This window comes from Panthera tigris, chromosome B3 (genome assembly GCF_018350195.1).
Source record: "Panthera tigris isolate Pti1 chromosome B3, P.tigris_Pti1_mat1.1, whole genome shotgun sequence".
Taxonomy (NCBI): domain Eukaryota; kingdom Metazoa; phylum Chordata; class Mammalia; order Carnivora; family Felidae; genus Panthera; species Panthera tigris.
Window position 1 is genome coordinate 112,345,176 of NC_056665.1, and position 16,661 is coordinate 112,361,836.

Genomic DNA, 16,661 nt, shown 5'->3' on the forward strand with positions numbered 1-16,661 from the left:
CTGCAAACATACAGATAGGTTTTAGGTAACCAAATATGTTAGTTTTTTAAAGGCTTTGACAAACAATCAAAGGGAAAATGATTTATGAAGACAGATTATTGGCACATAAGTAACCTAGGAATTCGGTTATGAAGTAAAAAGAATATGATAATTACAAGTACTTACTATGCTAATATAAATAAAGACAAGGTATTATTTGAGGTGGAAAAAGTTAAGGGAGGAGTTATCACTTAAAATAAGACTATGTTTTTAGTAAGTTTAAGAAAACTATCTGAATCAAGTCAGAAAGGAATAAGTCTTTTGAAGAATGATTTTCTGAATGCTGAAATAAGATTTATAGGAAATGGGACTAATATAAATAATGGATTAGATAGTTGTGATTTTATAGATTTTTTAAGATCAATATTTTATTACAGTCTCTGTTCTTATATTTTTGATAAATTATTTGGGAGGGGTTTTTTTTGCATTTTTATATTCATGAAATTAATGCCATCACTCACGGGTCAGCAAACTGTAGCTTCTGGGCCCAAATCCTTTTCTCTCTTGTGGGCCCACAAGCTAGGAATGATTTTTTGCATTTTTAAATGATGGGGGGGAAATCAAAAGACTGTCATTTCATGACATGTAAAAATCATACGTGTGTCCAAAACATATAAGTGTCCAAAAATAAAGTTTTATTGAAACACAGCCATATTCATTCATGTGCATATAATCTGTGGTTGCTTTTACAGTACAAAAGCAGAGGTGAACAGTTGCAGCAAAGACCATATGGCACAGAAAGTCAGAAATGTTTACTATATGACTATTTATAGAAAAAGTTTGCCAAGACCTGCTGTAACCGGCTAGTGTGTCAAAATGACAAGGACATAGAAATGATTATAATAGAGTCTTTGTAAACTTCATTTTAGAGCTTGAGGAAAGGAGAGCTGCTCATTTTTCTGGGGATGGTTTCAGATTATTCTGCCCAGAATAATATCTGTCTAAAAGAGTTGATACCCTGATCTTCCACCTTTACTTTTTTATTCTTCTGTTTGCCACTGTTTTCTCTAACTACTCTTTTTTCACACCACATCACACACACACACAACATAAACCCCCCATGAAATTAACATTAAACCTTGCAAATATAGATTATAAATTCCTCTTGTTTGAGGAGGCCTCTACAGAGATTTAGGGTATAAAGATATGTTCCAATCTTGCTCTCAAACTTTTTTAAAAGGCATTTTTAGAGTGTTTTTGCTTACTCTGCTTTTTTTCTGTTTTTACTTCATTATGTTTCATTAAAGATCTTTCCCCTGGAGACCAACTTTTGGTTTCTCCTATTTAAATGTACCTAAAATCATCCTGTCTATAGGAAATTTTGTGCAACTGATAAAGACACCCTGACATGATCAACTATGTCATATCTTAATATATGGCACTTAACTATCTAAAAGGCATCTGCATTAAGTCAGCCAACTTTGAAGAAAGGAAGAACAGCTAGAACATTGATTAGTCCTTAAATATTCAGTAGCTTTTAAAGGAGTAAACATCAGTTTGTTTGTTAACTCTATTTTCTTAGGCAAATTTTATTATCTTTGGTTCTTACATGAAGAATATTTTATTTGAGGTTCCTAATAAGTCTTCCTTGTTTGATGTGTTGGCACTTACTCAAAATATTAATATCTATTTATTTACTATTTAATTTATAATAATTATGTAACATCTTGAGCATCTTAGTAGATGATGTATGTCTTATAAATATGACCAGACTACAATAATGGCAAAGATGACAGTAAATCAACTTCAGGATTATCTCTTTGGAAAACATACTAATTTTGCTACCTTTCACTTTTGGTATTTAATGTGTAAAGTTAACTAATACAATTCTGAGATTTCACTTCTACTGAATAACAAAAATCTATCTGTGTTTAGAACAAAAATGTTCTTATCTAATACTTATAAAATCACCTACAGTAGCCTAAGACATCATGGAAGCGGGAATGACACACTGTGACGTGTTTAATGCTTATTGCAAATTGCTCTTCCCAGAATTGACTTTAATACACAAATAAGGTACTAATAAAAGATCTCCTTGACAAATAAATTTCCCTAGTAACAGAAAATGGAGAACTGAGGGGGGCAGGGGGAGATAAGACTCCAACTGTTTATGAAAGATAAAGTTTTTCAGTTTTATGGATATAGTTATGGAGATAGAATAAACATGCAGTTTTCTTAGAACTAGCACCTTGCTGAAGATGTGTATGTGTAATTAGATGTGTATGTGGTTGGAAAAAAAGATTCAATTTCTTAAGATGTCTATAATGACCATATTTCAGAAAATACCTCAAAGTAATCCGTTAAGTGGCAGTGATAACATTTGACCATAAATCTTTATGATGGTAAATGTAAAATCTTCTCAACATTATTTCACACAGTTCAGTTTTTTTAACATAGAAGAAAAAGAGTTTGTATGTTCATTTATTCATTAAACACTTACTGAGCATCTACTACATTCTTCTGTTCTGGGTGCTAGAAATACAATTAAAGAACAAATCAGATAATAAGAGCATTTCTGATTCCTCCACTATGTCATCTTCTGTACTTTCATTTCCCCACCCTAAGTTTGCGTTTTGGAACTTAATGAAGAATTTGTAACTCAAAACTGCATACTTAATAATTTAGCTCACGTGGCATTGTACAACCTAATGAAAGAAGAGGCCAGAGAATTGACCATAGCAGTGTGACAACCTAGAAAGTAAGAACAGGGCAGAAAATTATCAGCTCAAATCATGAAGATTAAACATGGTTTTGAGTATAAAATAGCTATTTTAAAAGATCAATGAAACATTCTGACAAAAGGTCTAGATAAGAATTTGTGTTTCAGTTTTTATGTTTTTATGGTGTTTTTATTGATATATATATATTAATATATCACATGGACATATATATGAATGTTCAGTAATACTGTGAATGGAATAATAGGAACAGCACATGAGAGTCAGAATACTGAGCTGGCTTTGGTGCCCTCTTTAAAAAACAATATGAAGATGTACAATAGAGCCCTCATTCTATAAATAACGTCACATGTAGTTTGCCAATGTTAATAAACCAATGAAGATCAGTGTAGTACCTTTGGAGAAAAATGACCAGTGTTCTGCTTTCCAATTAACCTTAAATGAACATCTCAGCAAAATCATACCAGATCTGATCAGAGGGAGTCATCTCTGTCACGGACTTTTTTCTTTTTTTTTTTTAAGCCAGGTATTTTTATATCACAAGATTCTCCTCAAATAGCTTGACCCTTGAGATTTCAAACTCAAGTGTTTGCTTATAAGGCTATCTTGTTACCTGACAAATGTGTTCGTGATGGAGCCATCTAATCTTCTGAGACCCTTACTATGCTATCACTTCCTCTTTAACAGTGTTTTCTTTTCCCCACTGCAAAACCAGGCTCGGCTTCCCTCGTGCTCATCTACTTATAGTGTATCTGAGGTATACTTTGCACGTGTTATCTTACATGGTCAACAACATGCTCGCCCTCACCATTTTTCTTATTTTATTTTCCTTTTGCCTTAATTTATTTTGCCTTGCACTTTGCACTTGGCTGAAAGGGATGAGGGTACCAAAAGGGAAAAGTTAGCTGTTTTAGGAGGAAATTTCAATATTTTTATACTGTACTGTTTTCTAAGTTAACTTTTTTTTTAGCAGTCACTGTATCATGTTGAAATGGTTAAAGTCTGAACAGCCAACTTGATTGTTACCACCACCTTAATTCCATAAAAATATCTTTGAGCCAGGTAATTTGTTATTAAACTAATATTGGCTAAAGACAAAGATTTTGGTTTTCAGGCCTGTCTAGGTCTATCTGGTAGCTGAAGATTTACATTAAATAAGTGACAATCTTGTCCCATTAACCATAGACACAGCATCCCAAATTGTCTATTAAATGAAAAGTTAATATGATTCCCCAATTTTTGTATAAAATGGAAGATTTATTCCTGTTTAAAAACTGATTAGGTTACTCAGGAAAATAGTTTCCTTGATACTTATATTTTCATAAGGTTCTTATAATCTGGAAGATTAATTTTGTAATCACTCATGAGATTCGTGCTCTTTTAACAAAATATTTTACATGACATTTGAGCTATGTTTTTTTGCCTTTTTGGGGTCTAATTTCTTATTCTTACTGTGTAAAACCATAGTGTACATGTGTTTCTGTTTTTGTGAAACAGATTCATTGAAATATTAATAGATTTTGAATATCCTTTCCAAAGCAGAGGCACTGTTGAGTAGCTGAGAGAAAAGAGAATTTGTGCCTCAAGATGGCTAGTAAATAAAAGAAATTTAATACCCTATGAATTTTAAGATCTTAATTTTTTATCTTATAGACAAAACACATTTCTACATGTAGTTTTTGCAGACCACGGTAGCTACCATGGGCAGGCCAGTATTGTTAGCTTTATTCTGTTTGCAGAAATACTGTCTCAGAATATCATGCAAAAAACCCAGAAAGATGGCACCATCTGAAATACCAGGTTGTGTTTGCAGAACCACAGGCAAGATAACATCTTTTTACTTTAAAATTTTAAAAATTTAAAAAATAAATAAATAAAAGCCTTGAAAGGAAGAGCATGACTAAACCCACAAGGGTTTAGCCTCACAAGGTTGAATTTATTGAATCAACAGAATTATAACCATCTTCTGTAATTTTTTTCTTTTGAATGTTACAGCTATTTTAGATTTTTCTTTTAAAACTGATTTTATGGAGAATGAATTTCTTCTTGAAATATGTATCTGTAGGAAAAGGAAAGTAATGAAAGGCAGATGAATGACTTGTGATATCAGCAGACTGTTGAAAGGCAAGATTGATATCATCTCATCACCACATTTTCCATAGGTCTTTTCTTAATCCCCAGGATTATGATTCCCAGTGTAAAAAATATATAACCCATTTCTTTCTGACACTTCATCCAGGCAATTCTCCATTTCCCATGAGAGTGTATAAGAAGTCTACCATTGGCATCATCTTCAAACACAGCCTACAGCATCCATCAGGGTATTACTTTCTCTGTGACAGCATGTTTGCAGGAGGGTTCTCAGGTTGGAATGTGGAACTGGCTTCTGGGGGGATGGGATTGGGTATGCTGTAGCATTTGCTCCCTAGCACTCTGCTCTTAAATGAACTCTGGCTTTATCTGGATTTGTTACTTTCATTGTGACACATTGGCTTTATTTATTTGTCATAAAATGTGTTTCTCTTTTGTCATTTGTGGTAGGGTTTTTTTGTTACCAGTGCCATACCTCTGTGGACTCCATAGGTGGTGATTACGTTTAATTTATGATGCTGTAAAGACCAATATCTTGAAGAACTCCTTAGGGAATACAGAATAACCTTCCATAATTTTTTCTATTTCATCTTAAATTGGTAAATGATTATTTTATAAAATTTTAGACTTTGACTCTTATTAATTAGAATTTCAAGAAATGTCCTCATGTGTCATTTTTTCGTATGGAAGCCTCTTGATGGAACTGTTGTTTAAGTGCATTTTTTTATTTTATAGCATCACTATGGAGGTAGCCAAACTTTCCATGGCTCAATATCTTCTTTCCCTCATTTACATCATCTTCAGTGACCTTCACTATTAAAGAAATAAATTCTCCAGTACCTATTGCAGCACGTTGGCTTAATCAATTTCATGTCACTGTCTTCTGTGACATTCATAAGACCAAAAAATAAGCTTTGTTCAAAAAGGAATCTATCCATGAATTGTCCAAGAACAAGATAATTGCTAACCTTACCTGCTACTGCTCAGCAAATGTTACTCCATGTAGTTGATTGCCCCTTCGTGAAAAATACAATTCTCTTACTATGTGACAAGCTCTGTGGTTGACATCTCATTTATCTTATTTCAATTAGTCTTCACTATAGATGTTTAAAGAAGATACTGTCATCATCCTCATTATACAAACCAGGAAAATGAGTTCAAAGAGGTTAGATATCTTGCCTAAAGTCATAAAGCTTCCAAGTGAGTGTCAGAAAATTGTTTTTCCTAAATACCATGCTTACTGCTGCCGTTCAGGAGTTATTAAAAGTTGGCTGTAGGTGGCCTTCAGCAGTCTTACATTTTCATGGACTATATTTACCTGGTTCAGGTTGATCACATAGTTTGGATCCTTGTGAGAGGATATAAATGTATCTATTAGATGCAAACTTTAATTCCAGGAAATATTAGAAAGACATGCCTTTTATAATTATTCTTATTTTTCTTATATATAGTCATTCAGTAAATATTTATTGAGCACTTACTATTCCTTATTTAAATGTAATTATAATCTGCTAGCTCTGTCTTGACCTTAGAATTGGCCTCACATTTGGAATGCATAGAATATCATGAATGTAATGAGATCGGTGTCACAGCTTGTGTACACTATTGTTCATCCCCTCAAGCCAAGTAAAAAAAAGAGAATTCACCTTCCACATTTCCAGCTAATTTCAGCTTTCTTTCAACAGTGTTCCAGCAATGTTCATTTTTTAAAATCTTTTGAAAACATTGCTTCAGAATTCACTTAGTTTAGAAGAAAGCCAGCATGAGTACTATCTCCTTGTAGTAACAGTGCTCTTTCTGACTTACTTGAAAAGTTGTAATATACACTAGATGTAAATTTTTTATGATTTATAACAATAAACAAAAAAATAATCATTGAACCCTTTAAAACCTTGTATCTAATGTCTTAGATTTCCCAGTAGCAAGGTTGATTTAAATAATTAGAAATTTTGAAGTTAAATTGATTTTTACTGTTGAGTGGACAGAGACTGAAATTTAATTTTATTTTTATTTAATGCTTAAGAGCTTTTAGCTACCTAAAGAAATGGTGACATTTTCAAATTGTAACTTGCAAAACAGTTGCCCTTTGAACCCATCACACTTTTAGAACACCAGTTCTGATCTAAACAAACCTTGGCTGACTGACAATTTGGAGCTTCTGAAATGGAAACTTCAGTTGAATTGCAAATAGTAGATCTACATATTCAAGGAAGGAAGGAAAGATGGAAGGGAAGAAAGAAAACTAGATTTTAAACACTGTAATATTTCCTCTTTAAAAGAAAAAAATAGAGCCATTTTTGAACTACCAGTAGCACTACAAACTATTTACCTTGGATGAAACTAATAAAATAAAATAAAGATTCTACACTGTGAAATGATCACCTAAGATTTTCTACTTCACAAAATCTCACTTAGAAAATTTTTAATATTAAATGTATTATTTATTTCAGTATAGTTTTCTCTGATGTTTTACTCTTTCCGGTCACTCTTGCATTCATTGTTTTCATTCTCTTTGTTTATAATAGTTGGGAATTTGGAGATAGTGTGAAGAAATCTGTTAGGAATAGTATCTTTTAAAAACACTAAAACTGCTGCTTACCAGAATATATAAATTGTTTGAATCAAAATAAGAAAATACCTCTCTCTTACATCCAAATAAGGGACCAGCCATAAAGATAATGGGAACGCACATTTGACTGGAATATTTGATAAACCTATCTAATCAAAACATTCTTATAAAAGAACTGAAAAGAATTGATTGACATATTTTCAAAAAAAAGATGATGGGTACTTCTGTCTACTTGGGCATAACACTTTTAATTTCCGTAACAAAAAGATTTTTAAACTGTTGTAGTTGACTGTGAATTTCTGCTTATCCTCATACACTGCCTCATCTATTCTGATCATTTGAAATACAAAAGAGGTGATCACTGGAACAATGGCATGAGAATTTCAAAGTTTAAGATGAGGAAATATTAATGCATGGATAACAAGTTTAGGAAGCTTTTGATGTAAGTATTTTATAGGCTATGTATTTCTTTGAGAGAGAATTATTCTCCTTTTAATTCTTACTTGTAATATGTACAATGAACTTTGTAGCCAGATCTACTTTCAAATCTGGTTTTAGTAAAATAATGAATTTGGCAAGTCATATAGGAGGCATTCAAAAATATTTAGGAAATGGTGAATGAATTCTTAAATCAGCCAACTTATCTAAACCTTATAAAGTTTCTATATCCGGGTTTCAAGGAGAATTGATAATTTATGTAAAATCTAGTAGAGTACCAGGGACATAGTAAGCACAGATTTCTTTTTCTTCTTAGATGTGTAAGCTCTAATCACCTCAGACTTGGATTTAGGACATTAGCCAAACAATTGGATTCTCTCTGTTAGTCCTTCTTTCTTCTTAGGTCAGACTAACCTTCCTAAGCACTACCTTAATTCCCATCAGTTCTCTAATCAAAAAAGCTATAGTAGCCTACCCCTGAGCTGTTGTATCAAGAGTAAATGCCTTTCTTCTCTCTCCCAACATCCTTTATAATTTTTATATAGGATAAAATTATAAATTTTATAATTTATGTAATTATAATCCACTGTTTATCTAACATTATTTTCTAGTGCCCAACTTCTCCCAGTTTGCCCAGGACTCCTAGTTTAGAATTGAAAGTACCACATCCTAGGACTATTTTGTTTTAAAACTGAAAGTTCTGTATTCCAGGAACCCCCTCAGTCCCTGGCAAACAAGGACAATTGGCCATTTATTCTCTATCATGTACCTACCACTCCAGTCAAGGGATACCTTCTTGTTATATTCCTTCTTTCTTATTGGCAATTATTTGTGCTATTTTGTCTTTCTGAAATGCCCTTATCTACTTAATAGCTCCAGTCTACCTTCCTCCAGAAAACCACCTCTACCAACTCCTACATACCCTAATCATCTTCTGAAGGGAATTTCAATTGTGCTTATAGACAGTATTACTGTATATTGCTTTTCCTTCTGCCTGTTTGATTGTTTTTACTTCTGTTCCTTACATGTTGATGATCAACGTGATTTACTCTCAGATTCTTGTTTTTTAAAATTATTTTTAAGCTTATTTATTTATTTTGAGAGAGAGAATGTGCACAGGCAAGGAACAGAGAGAGATGGAGAAGGAGAATCACAGGCAGGCTCCACACTGTCAGCGCAGAGCCCAACATGGGCTTCAATTTCACAAACTGTGAGATCATGACCAGAGTCAAGATCAAGAGTCAGATGCTTAACTGACTGAGCCACCCAGGCACCCCTCAGATTCTCATTTTATTTCTCACTATATATCTACACTGACCAGCATGATAGCCAGTTTAAATTCACTAAAATTAATTAAATTTAAAATTTAGCTTCTTATTTGCAGTAGCCACATTTCAAGCACTCAGTAGTCACATGTGGCTAGTGGCTACCTTTTTAGAAAGCACAGATATACATTTTTATCACCACAGAATTTCTCATAATCAACCATTGTTATTATGATCATCACCATTTATCATCATTACTTCTGTTTCTACTTATAGCATTAACTTTGGTCAGGGATAATTCTAGGAGCTTCACATATTTTACTGTCACATATCACTGTCACAATATAGTAACTACCTTGGCATCAACTATCTACAGCCCACATCTCTCTCCAGAGTTATAAGCACCTTGAACATGACTCAGCCCCCAATTTTGTTCCTTCATCCACTATTTGAATATATGATACTACCCAATTACTCAAACTGGAAACTCAAGAGTTATTTTATATCCTTTATGACCATTCAGAACCTAAGTCCTATAGATTCAGGGGTTTTTGTATCTCTAGAACCTATGCCCTTCTCTCCAGCAATACTTTCAGTGATTTAGTTGGATTTCTCATCTGGATTACTAGATTAATCTCCAAACCAGTTTCTCTACCCTCATCATTTATTCCATGACCATCTCTAATCATTACATTGCTCACCAGAATGAACTTGTTAAAATGTTAATGTAGTCATGTCATTCCCCTGCTTAAAATCTTTCAGTGGCTCTCCATAACCCTTAGGAATTGGCCCTTACCTCACCAACAATCCTCTTACCACCTCCTGTCATGGTTGAAATTAGCTTCAGCCATACTTTTTGCCATTTCTCAGTTGCCAGGGTCCCTCATATCTGTGAATTACACTTGCCTTTTTCTCTGATTTCCTTGCCTTTTTTTCAGCTAACCAAAGTGTAATTGTCCCTTAAAATTCTGCTCCTATATCCCAGCTCCAGAAAGTTTTTCCTGATAATCTCCCCTCAACTCCTACCTCCATCTGAGTTAGGAGCATCTCATGCATATCCACATAGCGATATGTACTAACTTCTATTACTGCATTTATCATGAGGTATTATAATTAATGTTTACTTAACTGTCTTTATCTATTGCATTGTGAGTTCATGGAGACCAGAAACTGCTTTTTTGTTTGAAACCTGTAATTCAGGGGCGCCTGGGTGGCTCAGTCGGTTAAGCATCCGACTTCGGCTCAGGTTACGATCTCGCCGTCCGTGAGTTCGAGCCCCGCGTCGGGCTCTGGGCTGATGGCTCAGAGCCTGGAGCCTGCTTCCGATTCTGTGTCTCCCTCTCTCTCTGCCCCTCCCCCGTTCATGCTCTGTCTCAAAAATAAATAAACGTCAAAAAAAAATTAAAAAAAAAAAAAAAAGAAAGAAACCTGTAATTCAGAGGCTAGATCAATTTGGGACAAACAGTAGGTATTCAGTAAATGTGGGTTGAGTGAATGATTGAATGAATGACATTGAATTACCCCCTAATGGGTATATTTAGAATAGTATTTACTCTATTATTAGTTTATGAAACTTGGTTGAGTAAAGACATTGACTTAGCTTCTTTTAGGTTTTACTCCTTCCCCCATCTAGCACACAGTGAGTATTTAATATACACATATTGACCAGATCTTGAGTTAGAACCCAGTTTCAAATATCCCATTATATATGTGTCATATATAAAGATTTGCATGCATTTTTCTAATTTCTAAAAGCATATGGTAATCACAGTCAGTACTTCTAAAACATTTTCATTCTACTCTGCCTGACTGTTTCTACAGTATACTCTGATAGCCATTTTTTAAACAAATAAATAACAGGGTTAGCAGCCTAATTTTTCTTGAATGTGGGCTCAAACAATATCAGTTACTCCAGTCTCTACAATTCTAAATCCTTATTGACCTTGGATGTAATGGGAGTGAAGAGAATCTCAAACTGTAGAATTAACTTTCTCACCCTGTTGTTGAAACCTAAGTTTACCGAGAGCAGGACAGCTTTATTCTCTGTGACCCCAATCAGTCTCCTTGACATCCTGTTTGAAAAACACGGAGAACTAAAGTCTATGAAAAATCATGCTCTCATAAATTCAGATAGGAATTTGTATGGGAATCAGAACTGGTACATAAAAAAAATATAGAAACCTGAGGTTTATTTTTAAGCCAGTAGTAAGTATTCCTTAGTTAGCTTTAAACAAAAATGAAGTCAGAATCTAGTGTTATTGATTGGTAAATAAGTTGTACATAGGCCTCTGATTAAAGCTTTATCTATTACCAAGACACAAAGGGAGTATTGGCTGGCATTCTAAGTCAAAAGAAGGACCAACATATAAATTTCCAGTGGCCATTTTTGTTTTTATTGTTCTCTATCCAATAGTAAGGGGAATTGACATCAAAGTGAATTTTACTTTTCCCTAGGCTGATGCCTAGCATTCTTTTTCTTCATGTGCCTTATGTACCACAGGCCAGCATTTTGTCTGTTTCTCTTCTCTCTTAATTAACCCACTTGTCTCTTCTACATGGGAGGTAATCCAATGCATGCTGGCACAGCTTCCTATAAATTACATAGGTTTAATGAATTCTAAGTAGCTCATGGTCATACCCTGCTTTGGTTCATACTGATAGATTTACAGACAGGTTTGGTTTACCACCAATCCCCTAATTTTTAAACATTAAGATAAACATCTTCTTGACTACCAGCAATATAAATTTTCTTTGCTTGTTCACACAAATATGCATTTGGGTACAATGAAATGAGGAACCTAGATTTCAGCAAATGGAATTATCAATTTTATCTGGTCCTTTTTTCCCCTTTTCAAAAGCACTACTAGGTATTTACCCAAAGAATACAAAAATACTAATTCAGAGGGATACCTGCACCTCGATATTTATAGCAGCATTATCTACAATAGCCAAATTATGGAAACAGGTCCCTACATCTTGGAGATAAGGATGCTCCTTTCCTCAGGGTATAGGGAGGGCAATGCTTATACCTGTTTCGAGAATGAAGTGCAGGGCAAGGACAGAGAGACCCTCTTGCTTCTGCCATTTTCTCAAACTTACTCAGTTTAAAATATTTAACATGCCAAGATGCCATATTTTGAGGTAGCATGTCCTGAACCCCATCATCATATTGTCCTTGAATTCCATTATATGTCATACTCTACTGTCATTTACCAACTTGTAAGTAGAGCAAAGTAGTTTCACATGAAAATCACTAAAAATGTTGACCAGATTTCTAGACTAGTGTTCAAAACTGAAATAGCACTGTAGTTTAACTGAATTGGGAGTCAAATAGACATATATGATTTTCTTAAAAATTACTCTTTTTTAATTTTTTTAAGTTTATTTATTTTGAAAGAAAGAGACCACAAGCAAAGGAGGGGCAGAGAGAAGGAGAGACAGAATCCCAAACAGGCTCCCTGTCATCGAAACAAAGCCTGATGCCATGCAGGCTCGAACTCACAAGCTGTGAGATCATGACCTGAGCTGAGATCAAGAGTCGGACACTTAACCAGCTACGCCACCCAGGCACCCCTAGACATATGTGATTAAATGTAGGAATCTATGTACTATTTGTAACATTATTTCTTGGGGAAATGCATTTTAACCTCTAACAGAATCCAGCCTACTGAAAGGCATTTTTATTCTGACAAACTCTAAATGGCAACAGAATCTTTCATCCTCTTTCTTTCCTCCAACAGCTCAAATGGGATATCTTGCTTAGAATATTCACTTACTAGGGGAAGGTGTAGGAAGAGGGAAACTTGCAATTTGGGTCAATGGCTTCTTGACAGCATCATCAATCAATGTCTGTTGAGGATGTTTATATCAGGGGTTTATGCCTATATGGTTAAATTTCAATAAGCTTTCTATTATGTGGTATTATTTCTTTTTTTTTAATGTTTATTCATATTTTGAGAGAGCGTGAGTGGGGGAGGGGCAGAGAGAAAGGGAGACAGAATCTGAAGAAGGCTCCAGGCTCTGAACTGACAGCACAGAGCCCGATGCGGGGCTTGAACTCACAGACCATGAGATAATGACCTGGGCTGAATTAGGACGCTTAAACGACTGAGCCACTCAGGCGCCCTGTTATTATTTCTACTATATGTTTCTAGTGAATGCTGATATTTCTGACTTATTAAATGCCTTTTTTGTCCTTATTACCTTGTAAACACCGTAGAGGTCTTTGAGCCAACTTAGCAAAGTAAAATAAATATATGACTGTGAATTAGAAGAGGTGACTTCTGTTACCTGGTCTATCCATGAGAAAGCTAAGTCATCATGAATGTAGCCAACAAGATTCTCAATACTGTTAAAATATTAATGGTACAATTTTAAAGGAATTGGGTCTTGATCATGCTGTGTGCATTTTGCTTTCTACTTGAAAGTTCAGAGTGCCAAATAAATACAAGTAAAAAAAAAAACATGCTTTGAGCTTAAAAGTCTATAACAGATTTTGATGTCTTGAGTGATTGTAAAAATTGAAATTGATATGGTTGTTATTTGTATTTGGTTCTTTATACTTTCAGTTTTGCTGACACTACCAATAAGTCATGATTAGTCATCAAGTATCTACTAAGCATCTACAATACCAAGTAGACATTACCGTATTAGGTATATAGAGAATGTAGAAAAAATTATAGGACCTCACTTAAGGATTTTACAAATTGGTATATTGTCTATTTTTTAATCATATTTATGTATTCAGACTGTGATGTTGAAGAATATTACTAGAAGCAGTGCTGTTGGCTCTGAAAATTAAAGCTATTCAATATTAGCATTAAAGAAAAGTCTATGGTAAAATCATCATTCTTCAGTCCTTTGTTCACAAAATCGTCATGGGGGGAGTATTTTAAAATTCACCAAATTATTGTTCAGTCCCAAAACAGAACTTGCTTAGGGTAGTTTTTCCTAGAATAGATTTGAGTTATTGGGACCTTATTATATAACTTTAAAAGTGACATAATATTTCTTTAGGCCACATTTTTATCTAGATAGAGATTGTGTCAGTTATTCTAAGTCGGTGGTAGTTTCATTTAATTTATTTGCCAAGTACAGACCCTTTTGGAAAAGAGGGACAAAGGCAAAGCATGATATTACTCTTTATTAACATTACTTATTGGAGAAGAATGCAAATTTTCACCTTTTAACTGCTCTTCTTTGCTCTGCTAAGTTATCTAACACACTTGAGTGATATAGGAGACCCTGAAAGAAAGAGGACTCCGGTAAGCATCATAGGTTAGAATGAACAACATATGCAAAGGTGATATTGTTTATGTAAACTAATTTTATGTATTTTTTGAAGTCCGCTCAGTTGAATATAAGGGCATATTTTAATCAAACTAATAGTCTTTACCATGTATTTTTAGCCACCTGCTTGTGTTTATCTAATAAATTCTTCCTATGCTATTTAACAATTGCAGCTATCATTTTCCAAAATAGATTAATGTATAATATTTACAGGCTTAATAATCCTGTGTGTGCTATGTTTATTATTCAAGAGGTTTTTTAATAATATCATTTTATCTTTTCACAGCATCTAAGAATATTCATTTTATTCTCATTTTTAACAAAAATCACAGAGTTAAAAATTATAGAGAGTTGAGGGCTTTTCTATAAGATATACCCTATCATCATCAATATGCTAAGTTAGAAAAAAAATGGGGAATATATGGTACCATCCTTTCTATTGGCTTTAAAAAGCTCACCTTGTATAGTTACATATATATAATGTCAGTATTTGATAGGTACGCTCATTTTTATCATACTGATTAACTTCTCTTCAGCTTGAATATTTTGGGAACCCAGACTCATGTTTAGGTTCAGTGAGGAATTTTATATCCAGGAGTAAATATCAACGCATTGGATGATAAATTGAAGCTACATACATCCTTTGAAATACATGTGCTTGCATTATTTGTGAATCTACTACCCTTTAAGATACTTTTGACTTAATTTTCATGTGACTTTTATTACTATAGAAAGTGAAGAATTATGAAAAATAGATTATTATGTAGAATATAATAATATTTTGTAATAAAGCAGAGCTAGATACGTGTTATGCATAGGAAAACCAATGTTGCATATATCCCTTGGAATTGAGAGGGGAGAAGAAAAGAAGTAGCTATGTTGGTACTCAAATGTTTTGCATTTTAAGGGGGAAAAAAGAATGAAAACAAGAGGAAGGGGGTTAAAAAAGAAAGGGATTGATGGAGAAAGAAAACAAGCCCTGGTTTTTCATTCCCTTTTCTGCTTCGGTATTTAAAGAAGAGGTGATTTATTCTGACTTTCCCATATTAAATAGTTCAGTGCATAAGTAGCAACTTACAAAAGAAGGGTGAATTCAAAAAGACCTTAAGGATATTTTTGGATTCATATTCCGTGAAACCCTGAAAGGAATTTAGATTCATATGGACTTTCATAGTTTCATGAAAACATAGTTTTCAATTGTGTTAGCAATTTTCCTTGTGTTATTTCTAAATCTTCCTTAGGATCAGAAAAGAAAGGTCTATTTTTGAAATTTTGTCCATGGCATTCTGTACTCAATATTGCCTAGAATCATAAAAATCAGCTTGCTGCTTTTTTTTTCCTCTTTGGCAACTTGCTATTATCCCAGCACACAGCAATTAAATCTAATTCTGTTTGGGCTACCATGCCTAACTGTTCTTGTTAAGAAGCATGGCATGAACTGATGCATGGCTCTTTGAGAAGGCTGCTGTGTGTATCTGCATTGAAAGAAAAGTTCTTATAGCAAACTAGCCTTTTGAACTCAGTATTGAAGTTGCAGTAATTAATGATGAACTGTGCAGTGCTTGACAGAGAAGGGAGTTCCCCAGGAATAAAAGTGGGAACGGTGGCAGAAAATGGTCTCCTGCAGTCAGATGCTGCTAAATTAGTCACAGGTGCTTCTCAGTTGTTAGAGGTAGGCATCCCTTTAAGAATATACATGAGTGGGAGAGTAAGGAAAGGGAAAAAAAAAGATGCCACTGGGACATGCAAGAGGTTGCTACGAGGAAACATTGAATCAATCTTCAATCTCAAATATTTGGCTCAGAGTCAGAAGTACTTTGGGTCCAAGTAAGACTGATTTTAATTGTCTTACCATCAGATTTCACAGACTAATCATCCAGCTTTAAATATATCAAATATGTATCCATGACAATTCCGTATCCCTCATATCCATGACAATTCCAAAATCTTTAAACAAACTTTATAATTGCCTTCAATATTTTCAATGGGAGCATTGGTTTAATGATCAAGTGACCAGCACCCTTCATTAGTTCCATTAACCATTATCTTGTTTCATATGTGCATGTTTTACTTACCAGAAAATAAACTGGATGCTATTTTTCCAATGGGAAAATGTTTTTCTTTTTTACTTTCAAATAACAGTTTCATCTCAAAAAGGTGGGAAACAAGTGAATGGTCCTGAAATTGGGCATTTAATCTTTATATTCCTAAATTATTTTTGTGGGCATAAATTATTAAGTTTTGCTTAATTTACATCAGGATGTTCTCAATGAAAATTATTGTTAGTACAGC

At 34.0% G+C, this 16,661-nt stretch overlaps 1 protein-coding gene across 3 annotated transcripts in view; it reads left to right on the forward strand.

Annotated features, from left to right (window-relative positions):
* GPHN (gephyrin) overlaps positions 1-16,661 on the forward strand; it is a 632,007-nt gene that overhangs the window by 442,800 nt on the left and 172,546 nt on the right. The window contains exon 10 of one of the 3 annotated variants that reach the window (XM_042989933.1): positions 3,433-3,474. The exons of the other annotated variants lie outside the window; for them this stretch is intronic. Within the exon in view, the coding sequence (XP_042845867.1) occupies positions 3,433-3,474 (42 nt within the window). The remainder of the gene's footprint in view (positions 1-3,432; positions 3,475-16,661) is intronic. 3 annotated transcript variants of the gene reach the window in all.